Raw genomic sequence first — 27,096 nt, forward strand, 5'->3', positions numbered from 1 at the left:
TGTGCATCTTGGAAATTTTAAGCAAGACACAACGTTTTGACAATTTCAACTTGGGGTGTAACTAAAGTGACATGTATTAGATTGTTGTTTTTGGGGTTTTTTCCCACTACTTATTGTTGTTAGTTTTATTTGAACTGTATTGCCTGATATATTTTCTAATAAATCAAAATTAATCATAAATAAAACAAAGCGATGATAGAACCACATCAATGTTCTTCAACCCTGATAAAATCACATCAATTTTTGGGTCCGTCACAATTTTTAATTTGTTTCCCCCACAGGCGTCCGTATGTCAGAGGTAATGGCCACACTTCAAGGGAACGACATGAGTTTCCCGTTGCCCGCGGGCAGCGCCATTGAGTTCAACAGTGTAATGGCGACCCTTGACCTCAGTCCATATCTAGTGTGTGAGGAAGTGCGCTGGGTGTGTGCTGAACTGAAGAAGCAACCTACTTCCAGTGTGGACTTCTCTCTCATGTCTGAGAACGACGCTCACATTGCTTGCACTAACCTCAATTGTCAGGGTAGGTGTCTTGCAAAAACTTCATGAATCTGTTATATTTTACAACTTATATGGTCCAGGCATTAAGGGATGGTTATAGAGGCATACCCCTGCAATGGGATGGACCTCTAGAGTATTCTGCTGGACCCTGAGAGTTTGCCAAACTACAGGACCATTCCCTACACAAGTGAACACTGCGTTAGCATTTTGAATAATTCCTTCAATAGTCCAACAGACACCTACTAGAATACCTAAAGGAACATTGCAGAATTGGGTTTTTGCTGACAAAACAGTTGCTGGCATTGTAAGCTAATCCACCATAAACATAAACGACCATCTGGGTCACAAAAATATAGTGAAAAACCAATAACACACTTTGCATGACATCACGTTAAAAAAAAATGAATAAAACGCTCACTGAGCATTATAAACTCTAACGGATGTTCAGCATTATCTCAAAAAGGCTACCACCTTTTTGAAATGAAAATATAGGGTTAAAACAAGCAAACGAAAAAGAAGAAAAAAAGCTATACTTTGCTTTTAGCGTTTGATTACCATTTATCTTTTGATTGCAATTATGACATGTCTGTTCTTGGTTCTTATTATAATATATGAATATTCTGACCCTTTGAAATAAATACTTTCTTGTGATTTTGACAGGGGTCCAGATTTCCAGTACATCGCTGTTGCTCAACAATGCAAATATAATGTTCGAGGAAGATTCTGGGATCAACACACTATCTTTGACACAAATTACACTCCAAACTTCTGCGGGCTCCTCTTACCTTGAACCCTTGGGCAACTACTTACAGGTGTTTCTCTTCGGCAGTCCTGTGGATGGAACATCACAGAACAGAATTGCACCAACTCTTGTGGATACAAGTGCAAACAATCATTTTATTGAATTTCTTCCAGGTATTGTTGGAACCTTTTTTTAAAGAAAATAACAAGGCTAAAATGAGCAGCAGCCAGGCGTTACTTTAAACGGTCATTAAAAAGTTTTTAGTCACGATGCAGTTGAGGGGCTGACTGTTTCATTACAATAAAGAAAGACAAAATAACCATAATTTTAGTGTTTAACAGAAATTAGCAGTCTAAAAAAATCAAATTCATAAGAAAATGAAGATAAAACCGTACTGAACACCCAAATTGCAGCGTCGATAAATCTATGTAGGAGGCTTCGCATGAGGAAGCTTTTGCGCTTGAGTCACAAGCTTTCATGCTTTCATGCTTTGCGCTCATAGTTCAGGCTTTTTTCAACAGCCTATATCACATCGCTGATCGATTAAACCCCAGTTGATCCTAATCTTTTAATTTGATCAAGAACAAACCGTTAGTGCTGCTGACTATCCCTAAACGGCTCATCCATCAAATTGAATGACCTAAGTAATACAAACCACTCACTTGTAATATTTTGAGTTCTACAAGAGCTGTTGCTTCGATGCTTGCTTGGTTTGTTGTGTCTCACACATGTCTTGCTTATTGTACACATACATGTAAAATGTAAGATACATGTATATACTTATTGATAGGCTACTGTTTCAAGGGTACAATCACTGTATAGTGGTGGTGGTGGTCTCTATATGCATTTTTCATTAGTTGGATCATGATATTGAAATGTTGATGAGGTAAACACCTGTCTATAGATTTGGGTAGCTCTATCAGTGTTAGTGTGTAGTGCAAGAATACTACATCACTGACCAAAAAGGATATATAGTTTCTGAGTTTTGGTGGCCAAACTCAGAAACTCTGGAGCTTTCCCATAATGCCTCTAAAACAGCTTATCCCTTATTTCATTTCAGGTGACCAAGCTTTTTACTCTGATTTGCCGGCAACTCTAGACTTAACAGGAGTCTTCTGTAATGACTTCAACTTTCTCTGTGTGGAAGTGTGCCGTGCCCCCACTTCGCCACTAAAGTTCAAACTGGAAGGAGTGCCAAATGAAAATAGCCTCATCGGCTGCGTTGACGTCATATGCAAAGGTAAAACATTGTATTTATAGACCCTATGCACAACGCACAGCGCACTTGCACGCGTGTATCCTTGCCATTTTGTGTGTCAAAACTTACACAAAAGGAATGGACTCCCCCAAAAAGGCAGAAACGGTAGACAAGCATTGTTTGGAGTTGTGTAAACATGTGTACCATCCTTTTGTGCCCATGTTTGACACACAAAATGAGGGACAGCAGAGGCGCGTTTTGCAATGGGTCTATTACTGGCCATTAAAGGTTGGCTCAGTGGTTTCTGTAAACCGCCTGAATTGTAACATCTGAGAGGTTCTTTGTTTAGGAGTGAACATGGGGAGAGAGCCAGTTTCAGGAATTTTCAATTTCATCAAATCTTGTACCTGAAAGAAGATCAGGTTGCCTCTGTGGTTTCTTTCCCTGCCTTTTACCTCTGCGGACTCAGTTCCAATCCATGAGGAGAGCCTTACATCAGAGCTTTGCATGATTTGGGTTTTTTAAAGACCTGCTTGAACGAAAATGTCAAGTCGTGAACTTTGCTGAATTTCACTTCATATGTTTTCAATGAATAAGGAAATCGAGTAATATTATTTCAGCGGCAAATAGACGTTTAAGTCCCTAACTTACTGCTTTGATTTCCCCCTGGGTTTGGGTTGAAAACATTCCGCTCAGGTAGGTGTTTAAGTCCCTAACTAACTGCTTTGGTTTCCCCCTGGGTTTGGGTTGAAAACATTCCCCTCAGGTAGGTGTTTAAGTCCCTAACTTACTGCTTTGGTTTCCCCCTGAGTTTGGGTTGAAAACATTCCCCTCAGGTAGGTGTTTAAGTCCCTAACTTACTGCTTTGGTTTCCCCCTGAGTTTGGGTTGAAAACATTCCCGTCAGGTAGGTGTTTAAGTCCCTAACTTACTGCTTTGGTTTCCCCCTGAGTTTGGGTTGAAAACATTCCGCTCAGGTAGGTGTTTAAGTCCCTAACTTACTGCTTTGGTTTCCCCCTGAGTTTGGGTTGAAACATTCCCCTCAAGTAGGTGTTTAAGTCCCTAACTAACTGCTTTGGTTTCCCCCTGAGTTTGGGTTGAAAACATTCCGCTCAGGTAGGTGTTTAAGTCCCTAACTAACTGCTTTGGTTTCCCCCTGAGTTTGGGTTGAAAACATTCCGCTCAGGTAGGTGTTTAAGTCCCTAACTAACTGCTTTGGTTTCCCCCTGAGTTTGGGTTGAAAACATTCCCCTCAGGTAGGTGTTTAAGTCCCTAACTTACTGCTTTGGTTTCCCCCTGGGTTTGGGTTGAAAACATTCCCCTCAGGTAGGTGTTTAAGTCCCTAACTTACTGCTTTGGTTTCCCCCTGAGTTTGGTCTGAAACATTCCGCTCAGGTAGGTGTTTAAGTCCCTAACTTACTGCTTTGGTTTCCCCCTGAGTTTGGTCTGAAACATTCCGATCAGGTAGGTGTTTAAGTCCCTAACTTACTGCTTTGGTTTCCCCCTGAGTTTGGGTTGAAAACATTCCGCTCAGGTAGGTGTTTAAGTCCCTAACTTACTGCTTTGGTTTCCCCCTGGGTTTGGGTTGAAAACATTCCGCTCAGGTAGGTGTTTAAGTCCCTAACTTACTGCTTTGGTTTCCCCCTGGGTTTGGGTTGAAAACATTCCCCTCAGGTAGGTGTTTAAGTCCCTAACTTACTGCTTTGGTTTCCCCCTGAGTTTGGGTTGAAAACATTCCGCTCAGGTAGGTGTTTAAGTCCCTAACTAACTGCTTTGGTTTCCCCCTGAGTTTGGTCTGAAAACATTCCGCTCAGGTAGGTGTTTAAGTCCCTAACTTACTGCTTTGGTTTCCCCCTGAGTTTGGGTTGAAAACATTCCGCTCAGGTAGGTGTTTAAGTCCCTAACTTACTGCTTTGGTTTCCCCCTGAGTTTGGTCTGAAACATTCCGCTCAGGTAGGTGTTTAAGTCCCTAACTAACTGCTTTGGTTTCCCCCTGAGTTTGGGTTGAAAACATTCCCCTCAGGTAGGTGTTTAAGTCCCTAACTAACTGCTTTGGTTTCCCCCTGAGTTTGGGTTGAAAACATTCCCCTCAGGTAGGTGTTTAAGTCCCTAACTTACTTACTGCTTTGGTTTCCCCCTGGGTTTGGGTTGAAAACATTCCGCTCAGGTAGGTGTTTAAGTCCCTAACTTACTTACTGCTTTGGTTTCCCCCTGGGTTTGGGTTGAAAACATTCCGCTCAGGTAGGTGTTTAAGTCCCTAACTTACTTACTGCTTTGGTTTCCCCCTGAGTTTGGTCTGAAAACATTCCCCTCAGGTAGGTGTTTAAGTCCCTAACTTACTGCTTTGGTTTCCCCCTGAGTTTGGTCTGAAACATTCCGATCAGGTAGGTGTTTAAGTCCCTAACTTACTGCTTTGGTTTCCCCCTGAGTTTGGGTTGAAAACATTCCGCTCAGGTAGGTGTTTAAGTCCCTAACTTACTGCTTTGGTTTCCCCCTGGGTTTGGGTTGAAAACATTCCGCTCAGGTAGGTGTTTAAGTCCCTAACTTACTGCTTTGGTTTCCCCCTGAGTTTGGTCTGAAACATTCCGCTCAGGTAGGTGTTTAAGTCCCTAACTAACTGCTTTGGTTTCCCCCTGAGTTTGGGTTGAAAACATTCCCCTCAGGTAGGTGTTTAAGTCCCTAACTTACTTACTGCTTTGGTTTCCCCCTGGGTTTGGGTTGAAAACATTCCGCTCAGGTAGGTGTTTAAGTCCCTAACTTACTTACTGCTTTGGTTTCCCCCTGAGTTTGGTCTGAAACATTCCCCTCAGGTAGGTGTTTAAGTCCCTAACTTACTGCTTTGGTTTCCCCCTGAGTTTGGTCTGAAAACATTCCCCTCAGGTAGGTGTTTAAGTCCCTAACTTACTGCTTTGGTTTCCCCCTGAGTTTGGGTTGAAAACATTCCCCTCAGGTAGGTGTTTAAGTCCCTAACTTACTGCTTTGGTTTCCCCCTGAGTTTGGGTTGAAAACATTCCGCTCAGGTAGGTGTTTAAGTCCCTAACTTACTGCTTTGGTTTCCCCCTGAGTTTGGGTTGAAAACATTCCCCTCAGGTAGGTATTTAAGTCCCTAACTTACTGCTTTGGTTTCCCCCTGAGTTTGGGTTGAAAACATTCCCCTCAGGTAGGTGTTTAAGTCCCTAACTAACTGCTTTGGTTTCCCCCTGAGTTTGGGTTGAAAACATTCCGCTCAGGTAGGTGTTTAAGTCCCTAACTTACTGCTTTGGTTTCCCCCTGAGTTTGGGTTGAAAACATTCCCCTCAGGTAGGTGTTTAAGTCCCTAACTTACTGCTTTGGTTTCCCCCTGAGTTTGGGTTGAAAACATTCCCCTCAGGTAGGTGTTTAAGTCCCTAACTTACTTACTGCTTTGGTTTCGCCCTGAGTTTGGGTTTCCCTTCCACGTCCAAACCTGGTGTTTCTTTATCAACTTCTCTACACATATATCTTCAGGCCTACTGTTCACAGGTCCATGGGTCCCTTGGGTTCATGTTTACTCAACTTTCAAAATGTTTGTGTAATATTTTGTTGTGCTTCCTGTATTCATAAGCACATATTATCTCAATAAAGTACTAAGATCATTGGTTACAAATATTATACGAAGCAAGCTAAGAGATTAGGAAAGTAAAAGTTATTATTAATAATAATAATAATAATAACAATTCTTGTATTGGGCACTTCACAATAACCGTTTCAATGCGCTTAACATTAGTGCCCTGGTCATAGGGCCAATAACATCCCTTTTTTTAATGTTTCTCAGCTCCCTTGGCAGTATACAACCTGGGCAACAGTTTATATCGCTCCAAAGGCTTTTTCATTCACAACATCAACCTCTACCCTCGCAGGTACCCATTTATACCCCTGGGTGAAGAGAAGCAATTATAGTAAAGTATCTTGCTCAAGGACACAAGTGGCACGACCGGGATTCGAACCCACAATCCGGTGACTTAGCACCAGAACTTGAATTTGATGCTCTTAACCACTCGGCCATGACACTCTATTATTGTTTTTGTTGGGTTGTTTTTTTTTGGGGGGGGGGGCTGCATGAAGGTAGCAATAGCATATTCACAGTATTATAACATTTTTTTTTAATCTGATAAATGTTTGTTTTTGAAGGTCTTCGTGTTACGGGTGGGTCATTCCCTGTGACCAGTAACCTACTGGAGGGGGTACCAGTCTTCAGCTTGTCGGTCCAAGTGACGTTTGATACTAGTGCCACGGGAGCCAGTGTCAATGGCGGGTCCAACCTCTTCAGATTGGAGGTAACTAGGGATATTAAATGACCCCCCCCCCCCCCCCCCCCAAGAAAAAGAAAAGAAAAAATAACACACATTCAACCACTTCACGTCAGATAACACTTTTATCTGCACATGTTTATTGTGCAGACTTTTGGCAAATCCAGTAAAAGTAGTCCGACCGGGCACAAAGATAATAGACAAAAGAACATGATTATAAACGAAAATAAAACTCTTTATACGGAAATTAATCAAAAACAGTTAAAAATGCTCTCTCTTTCATTATCTGAAAACATTTTTTGTGTATGATTCTTAAGCAATTTTTTGAGGAACTCTTTTTTTAATTTATTGCAGTGATTAAACTGATGATTAAACAGTGGTTAAACTTTGCAAATGCCTCCAAGGAATTTTCTTTCTTTTTTTGGTGTAAGGTTTCTAATCAATGTCTATTCGGTTTGCGTTAACACCTTGTGTATATCCTTTTTGCTGGCAGATTATGTTCCTCTGAGAACTAGTCTTGCTATTTATTCTACTTCAGTGTTCTGTTTAAAGTTTGCCTCGCTATTTGGTGCCCGCAATGTTGAAAATGGATCTCATTGTAAACTGTGTTTCTATTGACAGGCCTTTGTTGCCTCAGATGACACGGGAATTGTCGAGCCGAAAACCTCAAACCAGGTCGTGGTTCTACCTGATGGCTCTGAGAGTCAACCGGTCACGGCCGGTGATTCGATTGTCTTTGTAGATGCCATCGCCATGCTGGACACGACAACCTGGACATGCCAGCCGAACAACTTCATTTGTATCCGTCTGGTTAAAGACCCGATGGCCTCCAGGAATTACCAACTGGAAGGCTGGGATGAAGTGAATGGAGGGTCTGATGATGAAACAAAGCTACTTACTTGTCAGCCAATCACCTGTCAAGGTATGAATTTAAGCTTGAATCAGGGAATCTTTGTTAATAACCCAAATCAAAATTCAAGTTGAACCCAGTTAACTGGTTTAAACTGGATAGTGTCCAATTTCCATACAAACGAACTGGTGTGAACTGTGTTCAACTAGGTAAACTATATTAAATTGTATAAAACCACCTGGTTTTAACTGTGTTTACCTAGTTTATCAACTGATTTTTAGCTTGTTCCAAATAAAACCCAGTTTAACTATAGGTTCAACTGGAATTTTAACCTGGGAATAATCTGGCATGATATTGTAACACTCAAAATAGAGGCGTCAACTACAAGTTGGCCCGGTAACGCATACAAATAAAACCTGGTTTAAGACGCTGCTCAAAGAAGAGAAATGAAGAGAATGAAGGAGTAGAGAGACTGGATTTGGCCACAGTCAGTGTACACTGAACAGTAACAGTGGAAACAATGACTATGAGAATGGAAAGTAAGACTTTTATTTATTTTGGTCAAGAAGGGTCAGTGTGACATGGTCAGTGAGGATGGGTGTGGACAGAGGTCATTAAAAAAAAACATTAATTTGTCAATTCCCAGACAAAGAGCCTTGCTCAAGTACACTTGAAGTGTCTCGACTAAACAGACCAGTTTTCAAACCATCATTCTGTACATTACAGATCTTGAGTCCATCGCCCTAGACCGCTCTGCCTTGACACCTCATCAGGAAAGCAGTACAAATGCATTAGATATGTGTTTCTGTAGTTTGTTTTTAAACGACACCTAATTTTATGCAAGTTTACCTTCTACTATATGGTTGCGGTACCCACTGCGTAAACATAGGATTCAAACTACTGCATCTAGCTACCAGGCAATCTCGGTAGTCTAGTTGGTAAGGTGTGTTCTAGAGTTGCAAGGGTCTTGGGTTCGAATCCCACCTGATTAATATGCCTGTGATCCTTTTTCAACAGAACTCGGGGGAAAGTACTGAGTACACATTGCTTACACACATTGGTGTACGGGTAAAATCAAAATTAGTAACCTAATGTTATGTTTGTTTTATCACAGGCGTGAATATCGAGGATGTGTCTATACAGACCGGTGGTGAGACATTGTCATTCAAAGAAAGAGACGGAGCAACGAGTTTCACCGCTGACATTGCCATTACAGCAGCCGCAGACGCAGGGAGCGTCGTCGGTACTGGACTGTGGATGGTCAGCTTTGCCTTGAACAGTCTGGTAGACGGGACAGGCGATGACTTCGGAACAGTATCCGTAGCAACCCTCTCGGAGGAGAACTCTAATAAAGGCGTGGCTGCGGGATCGACGACCACCCTGAATGGGGTGACTGTTGATATACCAACAGTCGCTGACATCATTTGCTCTGTTACCAACCCCTTCTATCTATGTGTCAAGGTGGAGAAGGCGTCTGGAAGTAGTCCGGATTTCACCATCATGACGATTGACTGGCAGTGTGTCCCAGTTACTTGTTATCGTAAGTTCAATCCCAAGTATGCTTAATATTTGGTTGAGAGTCCAAAATTTGCCATTTTAAGATGCAGGCTGCACTTAACTGATTTGGGCCATTTACACAAATCACCTGTCACCAAGGGCACGTTGCCACCTACTCCTTGGGCTGTAACTGGTTGCCCCGTTTAGGGTCCATAAGTATGTAGGCATTGGTATCATCCGCTTGTTGTATTAGCAGAATGCACTGCCTTTACAACTTTTCATGAGTTTTTTGTTGAAATCGAAAAGTCTCTTTATCTGAAAGACAGTATTTTACTGTTTTATTGGTAATTTCTTTATCGTAGCTGTCATCATCAGTGACATCCAGTTTGAAGTAACCTTACCGACCTACATCTTGGAGAATGTTGACAACTACCTTCATGTTGACCTCCATGTCTCCACCGATCCCAACTCAGCCGACATCGCCGGCACGGGGCTGTGGTCATCTCCATCGTTCCAGATCAGAGACACTGCAAATAATGCCTTGACATTGGATGCCGTTGGAAATTACTGGACCTCTAGCAGGGAAAATACCGGTTCGTTTTTTATTCTTCTGTAAACCAGACTCTCTGAACTGAACTTGAACAACTGTGTTTGGTAAAGTTCGGACTATGAAATGTTTTTCTTTGAGATTCGAAAGTTTGTTTACTTTATGAGTGTATCAAGATGTTTTTTTTAATCTACTGAATTGTTGCAGTGCCCGCTGCTAAATTATAGAATTCAGACTGTCTCTCACTACTTGGCAAGCTTACGCAAAACGTACAGCTTAAAGTTTAAATAATTATGAGCATAAAACCTTTCTTGGTGACGAGTAATGGGGAGAGGTTGACGGTATAAAACATTGTGAGAAAAGGCTCCCTCTAAAGTGATGTAGTTTTCGTGAAAGAAGTAACTTTCAACGAATTTGATTTCGAGACCTCGGATTTAGAATTTGAGGTCTCGAAATCAAGCATCTGAAAGCGCACAACATCGACAACATCTTGTGACAAGCGCACAACATGGTGTGACAAGGTTGGTTTTTTTCCTACTATCTCGCAATCTCGACCAATCGAGCTCAAATTTTCACAGGTTTGTTATTTTATGCATATGTTGAGATACACCAAGTGAGAAAACTGGTCTTTGACAATTACCGATAGTGTCCAGAGTCTTTAATCAGGTTAATGGAATTTTAAAATGCTTTGTTTGCAACAAATGCTGATCATAACACTCATTGCTTGAAGTTTGCTTTAAGATAAATTTGTTATTTTGACTACTGGTTTATTTCTCCCATAGCCTTGATTGCCAACGAGACAGTAGACTTCATCAACATCTTCCCTGTTCAAATCACACCAAATGGAATGTTATGTGACAACCTGGACCTGCTCTGCCTAACCCTCGAGAAAGGAAGCGCTCCGGTCCCTCAGTTTGATTTGAACTTTACGACATCGAATGACATGGTTTGCACCCCTATTATCTGCAAGGGTAAGTGCAGCAAGGTGTACATCATAATGTTGTGGTCTAGCGAGTTCGGGAGATTACCTTGGTTGTCCTTTGTTTTAGTTGTCCTTTGTCCATGTTTACCTGTCTTGTGTTTTTGGAGTTGTTGTTATTGTTTTTTTTACTGTTTTACAAAATTAATGAATAAAAACAAATTAAAAAAATTTAAAAATACCTAGGTGTTAGAGTAGGTTCAGGTCCACATAGTGAGTGTCCTTTAGCCAGAGAGAGTTATTCTCATTTTGAAGATAAAATTAGCTGTTGCAAATTCTGGTTGCCTTTTTCCTGCCAACTCGATCATTAGCAATTCTTATTTGACATTCATGGCATTTGAACATTTTTGCTTCTCCAGGTGTTGAAATTGTGTCGACGGTGATCTCAAGTATCACAGAAGGTAGCTCTATAAAGGAGCGGTCCAACTCTGTCGTTATCATACTCTCAATGATGTCATTATCAGCTGGGGACGCAGCAAGCATCGACGGCACTAACCTGTGGGCTGTCTCTTACTATTACACTCCTCATGCCAACGGTGACGAAGACATCACCATCGGCAAGGAAACGTTTCCTCTCTCCCAAATCGACAGTAATATTGAGCTGAGGGCTGGTCAGGACTTGGTGTTGAATGATTTGACATCTGTTATTGACCTGTCTAATCTAGTTTGTCCAGATGTAAGTAGCCACAGTGCTATGATGTTTAGAAGTGATGTTATTGTTTTTGACATGCCAGTGCAAAACATTGTATTGTATTTTACATTTCAAATCAATTTCAGGAAGTTTTGCCCCTTCTTCATATATGAATAAACTTGATGCACTGATGCGCTTTGAAGGTTAACTTTAAATTGAATATTTAAGTCTGATTTTGGGTGTGTTTATTTTATATTAAACCAAATCTACATTAATTTTGAATCATTCTTTTGTGGATTTTGTTCTATCTTTCTTCTGCTGGTCTTTTATATTGCACTGGAATAGTATGGCATGGGATTGCCAAAAAAATCATGATTGATTTAAGTTAACTCAATAAATTTAGCAATAAAACGGATAACTATTGTGCTATTGAGTGTTTATTAAACTTGGGTTTTGTGAGAAGAGCAAATCACTCTCCTTAATTCACTTAAATGATTTTAGGAGAGCGATTAGCAAATTACTCTCCTTAATTCACTTTAATGATTTTAGGAGAGCGATTAGCAAATTACTCTCCTTACTTCACTTTAATGATTTTAGGAGAGCGATTAGCAAATTACTCTCCTTAATTCACTTTAATGATTTTAGGAGAGCGATTAGCAAATCACTCTCCTTAATTCACTTTAATAATTTTAGGAGAGCGATTAGCAAATTATTCTCCTTAATTCACTTTAATGATTTTAGGAGAGCGATTAGCAAATTACTCTCCTTAAATTCACTTTCTTGATTTAAGGAGAGCGATGTACAGCTCTCCTCGATTTTTTTTTAAATGAAGGCCTGTGGCTACAGTTAAGACCTAAAAAAAATAAACAAAACTTTCAGGTCTTCCGTTGACACTTTCTTTTAACTTTTGAGGGGTCTTTCTTTGACCGTTGACATGTCTCCTATGGCCTTTGACTTGCTTTCTTTTGAACTTTGACATGTCTTTCTATGACCTTTGACATGCTTTCCTTTGACCTTTGACGGGTCTTTCTTTGACCTTTCTTTGGTCTTTCTTTGACCTACATGTATGACAGGTCTTGAGAAGTCATCATTCCTTTATTCATTATCTAGTCATCATAAAACATCTCAATTTGAACTTTTTGATTATTTCATAGAGTGGACTTTGGCTGTGTGTTCGCCTCCAGCGTCATGCCGCTCCAACCCCTCTCTTCACCTTGTCGGCAAAGAACGGGGATGATTCCGTTTTTATTGGCTGTGAGAGTGTCATGTGCAGAGGTAATATAGAAAAGGCGGCTGTGCTTAAGATTTTCTGAGGGGCAAGAGTGAGGCCTAGTCCGATTTGGCAGCTGGCTACGGCTACAACTAGATTTCCACACCATGATGAATTGAAGTATAGAACACCCTTAACAACACCCATAACAACATCCATAGCAACATTCAAAGCCATTAAGCTGCAGCCGCTTTATCGGATGTGGCTTAAATCTGACACAACATTGAGATATGAGTGCTAGTTCCTTTCAGACCTAGCGCTCCCTACATCCCAAGAAAGTGTGTCCTCCATAATACCTTTAAAAGGAATTATGGAGGATTGGTAGAGCTGACAAAATAGTGTTGATGTTTCATGCAATCAACAGTACACATGAAACAAACCTATGAAAATTGGGGTTTAATCCCTTGTATGAGTTGAGTGAGAGTTGAAATGTTTTTTTAGCGAAGGGAAGGCAGGGGCCCTATTTCATAAAGCTGTCTCAAGCAGAATACATTGCTTACAAATTTCTGCTAACCAAAAATTAGCAGGATACCGTCGCAGATGGTACATGTTAGATGGTACTTTTGCTGGTAACCTTTAATTTGACAAGCATGATGTTGCTGAACTTGCCTATTTGTATGCCTAAGAAACTCTACAAAATTGGAATCTTCTGAAAGACTCATTGATTCTTGGTTACAAGAGGCCAAATAATTGCCTTTAATTTTCAAAAGCTGATTATTATTTTTGTTTCTTGTTTCTCTTGTTTTTATGACAGGCGTTGAAATTGAAGATGCGACAGTTATTATCGGAGCTGGGGAGCTGATTCCTGTTGAGAATGATCCTTCACACACTGTCAACTTTCTATTTCAAGCAATGCACAGCCCCAGTGGGGCTTCTATTGAGGGCACAGGACTCTGGCAGCTCAATGTATTTGCTAACCGTCGATCAGATGGTTCCCACCATAGGAAGGCATATGAGTTACCAGTGGCCCTGACTCCTGATCAAACCAACGCGCCATTGTCTCAAGAAATTGCCGTACTTTCTTTCCCTGGCCGTACGGTATGCCATCTCACATTTTTTCTTAATTATCTTAAAGTTTTCATGTAGAACCTAATAATTACTGTTACACGATACAGCCTGTTTATTGGAGGAACATACCCCCCCCCCCAAAAAAAAAAAAAACACTAGCCATTTTCCGGAGGACAAGACTCTGTTGATGATATAGCAAGTTTGATACAGTGTGAAAAACTGTAAATTTCAACATTTCTTCTGGAATTGTTTTTGGTCTTGAACTGTGTAGGGCGGTCGTGTTGGTGTAGTGGTCTAGAATGCTATTGGCCCAATTGGTGAGGACACTAATGTATTGGGCATTGACACTCTATTGTAAAATACTCTATAAATCAGGGCTCAAATTTGGGGGAAAATTCCTCAAAACCGCAGGGCCTACAACTCACTATTTTACCACACCAGAATTTATATTACAAGACCAGAGTCTAAATGATTGAGATTGGAATTATATCTCCAACCAACAACACAAGATTGCCTGACTTGTCTAATCATGAGTTTACTGACCCAATGCTATAATCACTGACCTCAGGCCTGCAGTCCAATGTCAACATGGAGCCCTTCTATATAAGAACTAGTCATTATATAACATACAAGGACAGAGATTACAAAAGTTTTTATCTCTGTAAAAAGTGTGACTCAACCACAAAATAAACCACCACAAAACTGGCAGAAGTTCTCCGTTTGGACCAGACATCCTATTCAACTTGTAATTTGTTTTCTTTATGTAGGTGACTCTGAATCTTCAGAATACTGACTGTCGCCAGACACCTTTCTTCTGTGCCCAGATACTGAAGGGTGACACCCCAGCACCGCCATTTTCCCTGCAGGGCAACCCCAATGACAACGCTCTAATTACTTGTGCCCCCTTGGATTGCAATGGTAGGGACACAAAGTCAACGATGTTGTGGGTTTTCAAATTTTGGGGGGCATTTTGCGGCATATTGTGGCCCAGCGGTCTATAGTTCCATGTTGTGAGCAGCAGAGTGTGAGTTCGTATCCCAGTCATTACACTTGTGCCCTTAATCCAGCAGTGCATTCTGCTCCACCAGCCAAGGCACGTGGTGGATGATACTCATTCCTACATCCTCACTGACTGTGAAGGTGGTAACCCTGTTTCAGCCCTAGGAGTAGGTGGCAACATGCGCCTGGTGACAATTGGTTTGGGTTAATATCCCAAATCGTCTGGTGGATCACAATGAAATACCTTATGAATAATGAAGCAATTATGGTTAAGTGTCTTGCTCAAGGGCACAAGTGTCATAACCAGGATTCGAACCCACACTCAGCTGCTGACAACACCTGAGCTTGTGTCCGGGGAACTAGACCGCTAGCCACAACACGCCACAAGAATTAAAAGAATTAAATACAGTTGATAAAACTAACAATGAATTTTAACAGTTATTTAAAGTCCTAGTTTCCTAAGATATTTGGCTATTAGTGAGCACAAGGAGCATTGTGTAAGCTTATCAAATTAAACCCAGTCTGATATAAGTCAAACAATGATACTACATGTAGTAGCTACATTGTGCATGAGATTATTCATATAATTGTTTTGCAGACAATACTATTTCTATATTTGTTTTTGTGTGTGCTCCAGGCGTGAAAATTGTAGATTTCACTTTGACTGGCACCGGTGGCAATATCCTTCATGAGAATGAAGACAACCAAATATTCTTATTCGACGTGGACTTAACGTCTGATGCCGCAAAGGAGGACGTCATTGGAGATAATCTGTGGGAGTTTAAAGCCTACTTGAACAACCACCCTGATTGCCTCGGTGACGCTGAAGAGGTGGCACTGACGAATGCTGTCATCTCACCTGAAGAAAGAAGCCAGGACCTTCTCAAGGGGGGCACTATTAACTTCAATGTGGATGTACCTTTGGACTATCAGATGAAGTGTCCACCATGGCCCAATGTGTATCTGTGTCTGGAGGTTCATGTAGGAGCAGCAACCAGCGTTGACTTCACACTGTTCGGAGATATTGTAAAAGGAGTTGAAATTCAGTGCAAAGGTACAAGATTTACTCTTTAAAAAAAAAATCATACGTGGGGTCCAATTACTTTGAGCTACTAAAGCAGAGAATAATGTTAAGAATTTTTTGGTAAGCAAAAAATTGTATGATTTTGTTTTGGCAGGTGTTGAGGTGACCAACACTGAAATCGGAGAGGTGAACTCCGGTAGTCTGATCGTCGAGAGCGACTCTGAAGTGACCTTTGACCTTAATCTGAGGATATCCTCTAATGGCCCCGGCTCAAGTATCTCCGGAGTTGGACTCTGGTCGGTGGACATTTTCACGAGCGACACAGAGAGCTGCGCCACCGTGACTTCCCAGCGAGTCACCTCTGCACTGAGCGTGTCTAATCTAAATAAGCCACTCAGCGCGGGGGCGGTGCTCCTAATGAACAACGTAAGGGCCATGGTGCCGCTTCCTGATGCCTTGTGTGAGAACATCAATTATGTATGCGCAGAGTGGGGTAAAGGACCAGGACCTAGTCCAGATTTCACACTGGTTCCCTTACCGGATCAAACGGCTCTGCTAGCCTCAAGGGCCATTGAATGTAAAGGTAAGGTTCCAGTCTCATTCCTTACTCTGTCTATTGATTTGTCAGAGTTTTTTACTCTGTCTCTTAAATCTCAACCTTGTGACTTTTCATTTCTAATTTGGGTTTTTTCCCACCCAGGTCTGCACATCCTGTCCACCCGCCTGGATGTCTTAATTGGAGAGCCTTTGATTTCCAATGAGCCCCGTCATCCGATTACATTTGACTTTGAATTCCAAACCGACCCCACCGGCGCCAGCGTCATTGACCCGGTGAACCTCTTCCGACTTCAGGTGGCTGCAACAGCCGTCCCTAGCAGAGACGGTGTACTGGCCTCACAGCACCAAGTCACAGTGCCGTATTCTCCACCTTCCATGATTGATATCATCGCCGGGAGGCTGTACACAATACCTGTTGAGGCTGAGCTGAACCTAGTGGGGGCAAGGTGTGATGAGGTACCTTACATCTGTGTGACGTTGACCAAAGGGTTAAACGCCGAACCACGCTTTACATTGACCCCTGATATCAGTGACCCAGTTTTAACAGCCTGCACTCCAAGGCTTGATTGCAAAGGTAAGTGTGTGTTTTTCGGCTGCGAATGTAGTGGGATAACAATTTGTATGTGTCCGAACAAGATCTAAAATAAAGCATGAACTGAATTGATAGAACTGAAAAAGCTCCAAAAAGTAGCTCAGTGCAACAAAGTATGCTTACCTAAAAATGTGTCTTGTATTGTTTTGTTTTGATACAGGGATAAGAATCGTAAGCGAGCAGCTGACAATTAATTCTGGAATTCCATTCGTGGAACATGCCACCAATAATCCTGTCGATCTTACAGTAAGTACAGAGTGTGGGTTCAAATCCCGGTCATGACACTTGTGTCCTTGAGCAAGACTAAACCATGCCTGATAAAATGTGGCAGCCCCCCCCCCCCAAAAAAAAAAAAAAAAAAAAAAAAACCAATAAGTAATAATAAATAAATAAATAAATAAATTAAAAATTCCTATACTTGAACAAACTCTTGTCCTCTTGTACAGAAGTACCCCACCCCCAAAAAACATAAATAAATAAACAAGTGGATACAAATTAAAAAAAAAAAAAATATAATTATAAAAAATCCTCTCAAGAATTGAACAGTTTTTAAGGACTCAATGAAGACACGTAAGGGAGGGTACACCATGCCACATCAAGCAAGTTTGTTTCAAACATTTGGTGGAACCAAATCAAGTGTGTACTAAATCTTTGAAAGAAGACACTAAAGGTCAGCTGGTTTCCATTTCCCCCCCCCCCTTCTCTCTCCTCCCCAAATAATTAAAAATAATAACAACTAGCACATTTCACAATAACCGTCTCTTTGCGCTTTACCCAAAGGTGACTTTAACATCAGACGCAGCAGGCGGTAGTGCCATAGGGGTCAACCTTTGGTCAGCTGAGGTCAAACTCTCCAACGAGGACCCCCTCGCAGCAGGGACGGTATTCCAAGCAAACACGAGCGGCATCTTAACCAGCACTGATGCCGATAAGGATCTCCTGAAGGGGGAGACAATCCAACTGAACCTTGTGGCTGACCTGAATCTTGATGGGCTTTCTTGCTCAGATGTCCGCTATCTGATTGTGGTCATCACAAACCCTAATGCTAATCCAGGGTTCACTCTGGAATGGAGGACTCTTTCATCCGTTGTGGTTACGCAGGAGTTTACTTGCACTGGTAAGTGGAGCTTCTGTTAGCCTCAGGGGAAGTATACAGACAGTTTTGGTGTAAACAAAATTGAAAAACATACGCACTGCAAAATTAATAATTATTTTTTTCCATTTTTGCTATTATTTATTGGACCTCAACAATATAAGAGCATGAAAAGCAATACATTACAAGGGAAACGGAAGAAATGTAAAACCAAACCAGAAACAACAAAGCAAACAAATTAAAATCTATATATTTTGTTTGTTTGTTGTCTTGCCAGGCGTGTCATTCTCGCCTAATAGTCTGGTGGACAACAGTGTTACTCCGTTGCGTGAGTTGGCAGCAACCAGTAGCGTGATATTTTCCGTCAGCGTCTTGGCCAGTCCAACGTCAGCCACTGTGAGCGGGACGGACCTGTGGAAGACTACAGTGTTCCTGTCTGCCGATCAGAACGGCGCCGGCACACGACAGGTAAGAGCATTGGAGAGAGGAATTGAGCCATCATTGCATGTATTATTAATCATACTGGGTTCTTATGTAGCACTTCATCACATCTTCACAGAATAAGAAAGGGATGGTCTCCTTCAACTTTTATGAAGTGTCATGGCCAAATGATCTAGAGCATCAAACTCAAGTTCTGGGCCCAAATTCATTAAGCTGGGTAAGCAGGAAACGTAGCAAAACACAACAGAATTACGCTTGTTAAAATAATGTTGCCAGCCAAACTGCCATCTCACATATACTATATGTGACTGGTATCCTGCCCATTTTTGCTTAGCAGAAAATTATGAAGCAATACTAGCTGCTGAATCAGCTTATATTATTTTGGACCCTGATGGCCGAGTTATGTATAGTTTGAATCCAGGTCATGATTGTAGGTTCTTGACTTACATATAATTGATTCTCATAACCAAGAAGTTAAAGGTTCATTACATGATTAGAAACTGTGCGCCACTTAAGCTGTCGGTGCTGCATACTCCAAAAGAGTTGAGATGTGCCCAAATGAACAGAGGTAGTAATAAGGCACTTTGATGAAATGTTGGAAAAGCGCTTCAGAATTTGTTTTATTTTGTGAAAGAATAAATAAGTTTTCTCTCACAGGCTGAAACCGACGCAGTTCTAGACTCCATACATGGAGCAGTCCCTATTACCGCTGGGATGGTCAGCAGCCTTACTGACATTACAGTAACGCTAACGACGGCCAACTTGTACTGCACTGAAATGGCGTACCTCTGCGTTGAAGTGTGGCGCGGGGACATGGCTCAACCCTTCTACAGCATTAATACACCGGTGACAATGTCTGGGCTGAGAAAATGTGTTGCAACGGAATGCAATGGTGAGTGTGTAAAAGATTGGAGGTTTATGTATTGTAATGTTTCTTTCCTAAGCATGAAAGGAGGAAACCTGAAACATCAGCACTAACCTACACTGACACACTTCGGGTCTGGAACCAGCAGATTTCAAGACGGCTATGGGAAACAGAAAGGCATGGAGAACCATCTTATTTCGAGGACACCACTGGACCTAAGCATTAAGCAAAAAAGCTAGCATTGATTATTATTTCTTTCTTTGGATTAAAAAGCTTAAATAAAAGAGGGCTTGGCATTGGGCAATGGGTGGTCAGGTTGGTGTAGTGTTATCTTTTCTCGCCTTTCACCTCTAGGACCCCGGTTTGAATCCCACCAGCAGCACTTTGTGGATTGGGTTTCAGTCCTTCCCTGAATGCATGGGTTTTCCCTGGAATAAAGTCTGCGGTGTTTTCCTCCAATATCGTAGACCAACACTTCCTTCCTTGTCTTCTCTTCATTGAGGTTCTTGGCCAGTTTCTCCAGAGCAAATGAATTTTATAAGCAATACTTTCCCTATAATGGTGTGTTTTTGGGGGTCGATACAATGAGTAACTGCAACTCTTTGATTTGCTGTACATGTAGGTGTGCAAGTAATGAGCGTAGCAAGTACCATCATCACCAACCACCCCTTCATTGAGCAGAGGCCAAACCAGGAGGTTCGCTTGGAACTCAACGTCACCGCTTCCCCTACAAGCGCAGGGATCACTGGGGACAACCTGTGGAGAGCGACAGTCTTCGTGACTCCCCAAGCTGATGGTACAGGGACAAGGTATTATTAACCCTCCCACTGTTTGACCCTTTAATATCATCTAATATGATTTGCAATATCAAACTCGAGCGTAACTGAAGTGCTATTTTAAGAGAAACAATATTTTGGGTCTGACACACAATAGCGTGTACCACCGTCTCTTTACAGATTGATGTCACAGTCCTGTGTTGTAATGCTTGCAGTTTTAAATCAATCACAATTGCATAATAATCACTAACTGTTTTTTTTAAATGACTTATTTGCAGGAGATCAGAGCGAGACGCAACCATTTCTCCCTCTCAAAGTGGGCGTGGCCTCGACCCAGCCACGGTGCTCACCCTAGAGAATCTGATTGCCACCATGGATTTCACAGGAATACCTTGTGCAGAGATGCGTTACATCTGCGTCACGTTGGGCGAGGGCGCTGGTGCACAACCCGATTTCAGCCTGACGGGATTGCCCGATGATAACTCCTTAACGGACTGCGTAGAGACCAACTGCATTAGTAAGTCACAAGTCCGGGTTAGGGCTGGGCTCCCTCTGGATTTTGTTTTCAACTTGAATCGGGAAGTTTGATTATACAGAGACCACACTGGCTCGTTTCAGACTCCTCTCAATAAAGACTTACACTCGGTTGTAGCTGCAAGTTTACTAGTCATAGTATTTGTTTTCCATTTTCATACACTATTTATCATGTATTGAATTAGTGCAAAACCATTTCATATTGTTCTAAATGTATTTTTGTGTTTTCCTTTACTCAGGTGTTGCCATAGACTCCGGCCGATTGACTTTAGGTTCAAATGAGCTCCTTGAAAGTGATAACTCTGCATCCTTCAATCTGGACGTTTTGTTCACACCGTGGTCCAACAGCCGCAGCCTTCAAGCCGACAACAGCTGGGACCTTTATGTTTTTGCAAGCAATTGTGGCGATGGATGTGGAGTGGAAACCGCACCAGTCAAAGCCACACTCTCCACCGCCCAGCAGAACCAAGAAGTCCTGGTCGGCACCCCGTTGACCTTTGATGGTCTGGTGGTGACCCTTGACCTTACTGGGATGATCTGTGTAGACACAACATATCTGTGTGTAAGACTAGCGACGCAAACTGGTGTCCCATTTGTCCTAGGCGGCTATCCAACGGATGCAAGTCTAGTCAGTTGTGTTGAACTACAGTGCTTCAGTAAGTTTTCCCATTAGTTCATACCATAGGGCTCAGAGCAGAAAAGACTATCAGACCTATAAAGACCCAGTCTATGTATTTATACATTTTCAATTTACTGAAAACTTTTCTAAATGTCCTTGTTTTGTCCTCCTTTTTCTCCTGCAGCTCAGACTGTTGACTTGTATGCCACGGAGGTTACAGACAGAAGAATCAGCGTTGCTTTTACAGAAGCTTTCGGTGACTTTGACCTGTACGTGTTGAGGTACTCGCCACCAGACGGCATCACCAACTCACCATTTTCCATTCCTAGGAATCTCCAGAGGGCGCTAGACTTCAGTCAACTGGTCCCCGGCCAGCTCTACACCATCGAGCTGACTCTAATGGATGGAGCGGACACCAAGGCTGGTCCCTTCGTCCTGGAAGAGCGTACAAGTGGGTGAAACTTTACGAACCTTCATATAAGTATCTTCACTATCCCTGCTTTCAAGTGTTGCCACGCATGCATTGAGATTGCTTGCTATAGCAGTACAGAGTTTGTGGGCAGTTGCAGGCGTATTCTGGTGGGGCCTGGCAGAGCTCTGTTCCCCATCAAAATGGCAGACCAGATGGGTTCCAATTATTTCATGGTGAAACAAAATGATGTTCTAAACACATTTTGTTTCTGTCGTTGCAACTAAACACCAATATTTGAAATTCACCTTCCAGAACCGGATGCAGTCACCCTCCAGCTTGACAGCGTGACGTCGTCTGAGTTGACCGTTGTTTGGGATGCAGCCTCTGGGATGTTTGACTACTATACCCTCACCCTCGACCCCTCCGACAACGGTCTTCCCCGGACCCCGTTCAACGTCTACCCTAATCAGAATCGGGAGTTGACATTCACTGGCCTTCTGGCGGCGCGGTCGTACAATGTCACCATTACTACTGTCAGTGGGAATGTACCAAGCGCACCCAGCACTGTCTTGGCAAATACAGGTAAGGGAGTGGGGAGTTAATCTGGGTGTCGGGGTGACCATTTATGAAAGCACTTTTTTATGGGGTAATGTGGCCGACCAGATAAGAACACCGGACTCGAGCTCTGATGTTTCTGGTTCGCAGATTGTTGGTGTGAGTTCCGGTCGTGACACATGTGTCCTTAAGCATGACACTTTGGATGGTACTTTAAGGCGTTGGTCCTGTGTGTTGTGTATATGCACGTAAAAGAACCCAGTGCACTTATTGATAAGCGAAGGGGTTCTCCCCGGTGTTCCTGGTTTGATTGTCAACATATTGTGCCACAGCACTTTGTAAACTGTTACATGTAAAGGTATTAGTCTCACAAGCAAAGATCGACAAGACCTTGCAGGAAATACTGAATGATGAAATGCCTGGAGTGTCACTGAACGGCAGTAAGAAGCCACTGTTATTATTATATGCTTCATTTTTTGGGAGTTAATTTCTGCTGAATTACCCTTTTTCTCCCTTGTCCTCTATTTTCCAGACCCATCACGACCTACTCTCATAAGCACAGGTAGAGCAGAGACAACAATCGACCTCCAGTGGTTCATCGATAGAACCTACATCGTGGACCACTACGAGGTGACCTATGACCCTGTCGGTACATCCACCCAGCCTATTACCCTGCCCTCTGAGGCTGACAGCACGACCTTAGTTGACCTCACCCCGGGCAGATTCTACTTGATCTCGCTAGTCGCAGTGTCAAATCTTGTGGGAAACCAGGTTTTGCGAAGTACCCCCGCTACCGTCTCCATTCGGACCCGTAAGTAATTTATTTAAATGTCTAGCCACCAGGGCCAAGTTTCATGAAGCTGTGAAATAGAAAATACTGCTTAGCAAGATATCTTTGCTACGTGTAAAAATGCGTGGACACCATCTCACACATGCATTTGAATGATCTCTTTATACAGGTCCAGCTGCACCAACTGACATAACTCACACACCGACCGAGACATCAATCAGAATCGAGTGGCCAAGCTCAGTGGGTGAGTTGGACTTCTACACTGTGACTTTCAGCCCGTCAGTCAACCTTGCAGAGACCAAGGTCCTGAAGGACTCACCACGTGATCTGATGTTCCAGGGATTAGAGGTGGCTAGTGAGTACACGGTGACGATTACAACACACATCGAGAATGTGGATGAGAACCTGGCTAGCGTTCCTATACAGCGAGTTTTCTATACCTGTAAGCATTTTATCTATTTATTTATTTTCCAAACAATTATTTAATGGCCTAACACATCAACCCTAGCTGAGTCTTTTTTCCCCCCGTTTATATACCATATGCTATGTCATGTAGAGGGTGTGTCCCCCCCCCCAATATTCCCATACTTTATCACACCATTCTCCTCTTGTTCAGAAGTACCCACTTAAACTCCTTTACAGATTCCTGGGATCTCAAGAAAACAAGGAAGACAGAGTAGGGAAAGGGGGGTACACCGTACCTTATAAAATATGCTGAAGTGTCATAAGCGTCATTGAGTGACGGACTGTTAACGCTATATGAGAATCCACTATTATTATCTCAGATTATTTTTAATATTAAGAACATTTTTATTAAATAATTGAACTGATTTGATTATATTCTTCCCTTCTGCAGTGCCTCACACCCCCGGTCCCCTCTCCATCGTCAGAGTGACAACTACAACGATTGAATTCCAATGGCAGGACGCTGCTGGCCCGCGCGACGGCTATGAAGTTACCTTCATTCCTAACGAGCCTGAGTTCTTTCCCCAGTCTCCATTCTTCACCACCACCAACAGCATGCTGCTAAGCGGAATCCAGCCTCATGTCACCGTCGACTTTGAAGTGCGTACTAAGATCGGAAATGTTGTGAGTCGCCCTCGGCAGCTTAGGCAGAGAACTTTCCCAACACGTGAGTTTTAGTTGACTCTACCAGTTACACTGAATGGCACCTCTGAACAAAGATATTGCCAAAGATAGCTCAGCTGATAGATTCAAGTGCATTAATCCGAAACTCACAGGGTCAAGTCCTACTCTTTTTGATTTGTCAATGTTCAACCCTAGGTTAATTTTACATTGTAAAAAAGTCCTTAATTCCTCTGAAATATAATACCAAGAAGGCTGAGGCTTTTTTTTTCAATTTTTAAAAATTTTGTTTATGCAAGTCACCTGACACAAGGTCTGAAGGCCACTTCAAGGTGTGGGCTACAATCTATTTTCTCAAGGGGCCGTTGCCATCTACTCCTGGGGCTGAAGGCCACTTGAAGGTGTGGGCTACAATCTATTTTCTCAAGGGGCCGTTGCCATCTACTCCTGGGGCTGAAACATGGTTACACCCTTCAAAGTCCATACAGATGTAGGCTCTAAACAGAATGTTTGATATTTTTTGGTTTGTTTTGTTTGACAAGTCACAAACTCAATCAAGGTAAACGCATAGTGTTATACTGTATTATGCTTTCATTACTTCAAATTTCTCCTGAGTGAAAAGAGTCACCTGCAATAACAGCATCTACTCAAAGCTTGTTTGTTTTTTTACACGGTTGACTTTGATTTTTTGTACATGGTTGACTTTGTTTCTGTCTGCATTTTTCTAGCACCTGGACCCGTCCGAGACTTTGAGGTCATCAGCTTTGACTCGGACCAGATCCGCGTCTCCTTCAAGGCACCTGAGAGTCCAAACGGTCTCATCTTGGCTTACCTTGTCACCGTCACAGGAACTAAACCGGTATGGAATCCCTGATCAAACATTGGTTAAAATTGCATGTTGTGGCTGAGTGGTCGAGAGCACTGAACCCAAGCTCTGGTGTTTCTGACCAGCAGGGTTTGGGTTTGAGTCTCGGTCTTGACAATTTTGTGCTTAAATCAAAGCACTTAATAAAAACCTTTATTGTATTGTCCTTTCTTGAAACTTTACTTATAAACCAACATTATGTTGACAAACACCAAACGATGACCCTACCTCTAACCCTCTGATGAATTGGAACCAGCAGTTCTCAGCAGCAGGCTTCCTTATATCTCGCTGAGACAGCCTTTGATAGGTTCCAAGGACACCAGTAACCCTCCTCTCCCAACCCGTCAATCAAACTTTTTGGCTTATTGGCGAGCCAGTATTTAGTTGAACCTTTCTACATCTGTGTCATTCCTGAGGTTACATCTGCACTAAATGGTTAAAAGATTTTATTGACTGTACCTAAGACATGAAAGTTTTCATGAACTTTGTTTTTTGTTTTTTCAGGGTGAACCGATCGATACTGCTTTCCAGACCATCACAGCTCTGCCAAACGACATTCAGTTTGACGAGATTATTTCACCGCTGAAGGCCGGCTATAGCTATATTCTCAGGGTAAGTCATTCCCCCAAAGAATTTGTTGCTCCTTGAAATGTAGAATTAAAAAAAAAGATCTGGCATTGTCAAATACATTTGTTTTTCTTCTTCAAACAATGAGCATTCCCTTGTGTGCCTGGAAAAAAGGCATGAAGTCTTCCAGGCACTCAAAGTATTTTCTCAATTACAAAAGACAATTTCTTTTAAGAAATCCTTTAACAATTAAACTTGAGGACTTTTGTACTTGCAAGATGCAGTTTTTTGTAATTTGATGACCAAGTGATTGATGATTTATTCTGTCACACTTTCAGATTCAAGCCACCAACACTGAGGGCTCAAGTGATCCTGTGTCTCTGAATTCAATAACACTTCCAATCAAAGGTAAACCATTATCTGTATTCATTGTAAACCGTTTAATATTCACAATGAAAGCTAAACCAATATCTGTTTTGATTGTAAACCGTTTAACATTCACAATGGAAGCTAAACCAATGTACGTGTTTGATTGTAAACCATTTATTTATTGTAAACCATTGTTGTGTTTGTATAGTCTGTATCCATCCTAGGCAAGGAAATAAACCTATCTTTTGGTAAACTTTGGTAAACTCTTTACTGTTATTATTTAACAATATTTAACCAACGATTTTTTTACTGATCATAATCAAAAATGTACTTGTGTTTTTTACAGCTCCATTTTTCAGCGGACAGCAAATACCATTTGCAGAGTTCGTTCTTCTAGTTACTTCTTCTTCCATCACCGTGCGCATTCCAAAGTCCCTCTTCTCAGATAAGAATGGCGTCGTCACGGCATACACCCTTGTAGTAGTCCAAGTAGGAGGTAAGTGTGGATTGCAAAATTTAAAAAGAGGTAACTTGGGGTTGTTATTAAAAGCAGGATACACTTTTGGTCATTGTCCTCAAAGACTGGTATCCTCACATAGCATATCCCAACATGTGCATAAAATAACAAACCTGTGAAAACGTGGACTCATTGGGAGACTTTTTGGTAGGTGGCAGCAGACTTTGTTTGACTTCTTTTGGCAATGTGTGCATGCTCAGAACTACACAAACAATGAGAAATTTACCTGGCAAGTCTGCTGTCACCTAACATTCCAAAGTCTCTCATTGGTCATTTAATTTGCAAGAAAATAATGACAGAAAAAAGCACCTTGAAATGTGTATTCAGATGCCTAAGAAAAGCTTCAAGCCTTTCTCAGATTTCAATATTTTATCGAAAACAACCTCTTTATCTAAAACTACACTTCAAAGGAGGGTCGCTTTTTAACAATGTTTAATAATTTTAACAGCTCTCCAGTGCTCTTTACCAAGTAAGCTTGTATGGCCATTGTAGTAATTACCAAAGCTATACCCTTCTTTTAAGAGAATCTGGAAAAACGTCCTCACAGTCTAGCCAACAGTCAGCAAAAGTTGGTTTTTGGTAGCTGAAATAAACAAAATTATATAAATATTGTATTTGTCCGTCTTGTCCCTCCAGCAAATCAAACTGCAGAGGCCATTCTTCCCAGTTATCAACAAATCCGAGGGCGTTCTGTCTGGCCCGTATACCAGACCTCTGAACCCTTCAATCCATTCAATACGGCACGTCGCCGGCGCCAGACTACTACGAATGGCGACACTGTTGATTTCACCGTTGGGCAAGAGGAAACATGCCCAAGCTTTGGATATTGTAATGGAGCTCTGAAACCAATTTCACAATATAGGTATGATATTTTCATTTACTTTAAAACTTGCCTGATACGTAAGAAAAACTTTAGATGCAAACTTTAGAATTGAAAACTTTA

The 27,096-nt window shown here is 41.9% G+C and overlaps 1 protein-coding gene across 1 annotated transcript in view; it reads left to right on the top strand.

Moving 5' to 3' along the window:
* Positions 1 to 27,096, top strand: part of LOC117291201 — a 71,095-nt gene that overhangs the window by 29,543 nt on the left and 14,456 nt on the right. The window contains exons 21-52 of the mRNA XM_033772800.1: positions 282 to 524; positions 1,163 to 1,417; positions 2,305 to 2,484; positions 6,591 to 6,736; positions 7,331 to 7,631; positions 8,674 to 9,099; positions 9,419 to 9,649; positions 10,386 to 10,574; positions 10,942 to 11,258; positions 12,368 to 12,488; positions 13,238 to 13,521; positions 14,259 to 14,409; positions 15,128 to 15,544; positions 15,669 to 16,097; positions 16,215 to 16,646; positions 16,825 to 16,910; positions 17,445 to 17,781; positions 18,035 to 18,225; positions 18,856 to 19,090; positions 19,686 to 19,872; positions 20,118 to 20,356; positions 20,613 to 21,029; positions 21,177 to 21,443; positions 21,717 to 21,986; positions 22,492 to 22,770; positions 22,919 to 23,191; positions 23,606 to 23,881; positions 24,564 to 24,694; positions 25,205 to 25,312; positions 25,606 to 25,675; positions 25,983 to 26,132; positions 26,790 to 27,015. Of these exons, the coding sequence (XP_033628691.1) occupies positions 282 to 524; positions 1,163 to 1,417; positions 2,305 to 2,484; positions 6,591 to 6,736; positions 7,331 to 7,631; positions 8,674 to 9,099; positions 9,419 to 9,649; positions 10,386 to 10,574; positions 10,942 to 11,258; positions 12,368 to 12,488; positions 13,238 to 13,521; positions 14,259 to 14,409; positions 15,128 to 15,544; positions 15,669 to 16,097; positions 16,215 to 16,646; positions 16,825 to 16,910; positions 17,445 to 17,781; positions 18,035 to 18,225; positions 18,856 to 19,090; positions 19,686 to 19,872; positions 20,118 to 20,356; positions 20,613 to 21,029; positions 21,177 to 21,443; positions 21,717 to 21,986; positions 22,492 to 22,770; positions 22,919 to 23,191; positions 23,606 to 23,881; positions 24,564 to 24,694; positions 25,205 to 25,312; positions 25,606 to 25,675; positions 25,983 to 26,132; positions 26,790 to 27,015 (7,864 nt within the window). The remainder of the gene's footprint in view (positions 1 to 281; positions 525 to 1,162; positions 1,418 to 2,304; positions 2,485 to 6,590; positions 6,737 to 7,330; positions 7,632 to 8,673; positions 9,100 to 9,418; positions 9,650 to 10,385; positions 10,575 to 10,941; positions 11,259 to 12,367; positions 12,489 to 13,237; positions 13,522 to 14,258; positions 14,410 to 15,127; positions 15,545 to 15,668; positions 16,098 to 16,214; positions 16,647 to 16,824; positions 16,911 to 17,444; positions 17,782 to 18,034; positions 18,226 to 18,855; positions 19,091 to 19,685; positions 19,873 to 20,117; positions 20,357 to 20,612; positions 21,030 to 21,176; positions 21,444 to 21,716; positions 21,987 to 22,491; positions 22,771 to 22,918; positions 23,192 to 23,605; positions 23,882 to 24,563; positions 24,695 to 25,204; positions 25,313 to 25,605; positions 25,676 to 25,982; positions 26,133 to 26,789; positions 27,016 to 27,096) is intronic.

Source organism: Asterias rubens, chromosome 6 (assembly GCF_902459465.1).
Source record: "Asterias rubens chromosome 6, eAstRub1.3, whole genome shotgun sequence".
Classification (NCBI taxonomy): Eukaryota; Metazoa; Echinodermata; class Asteroidea; order Forcipulatida; family Asteriidae; genus Asterias; species Asterias rubens.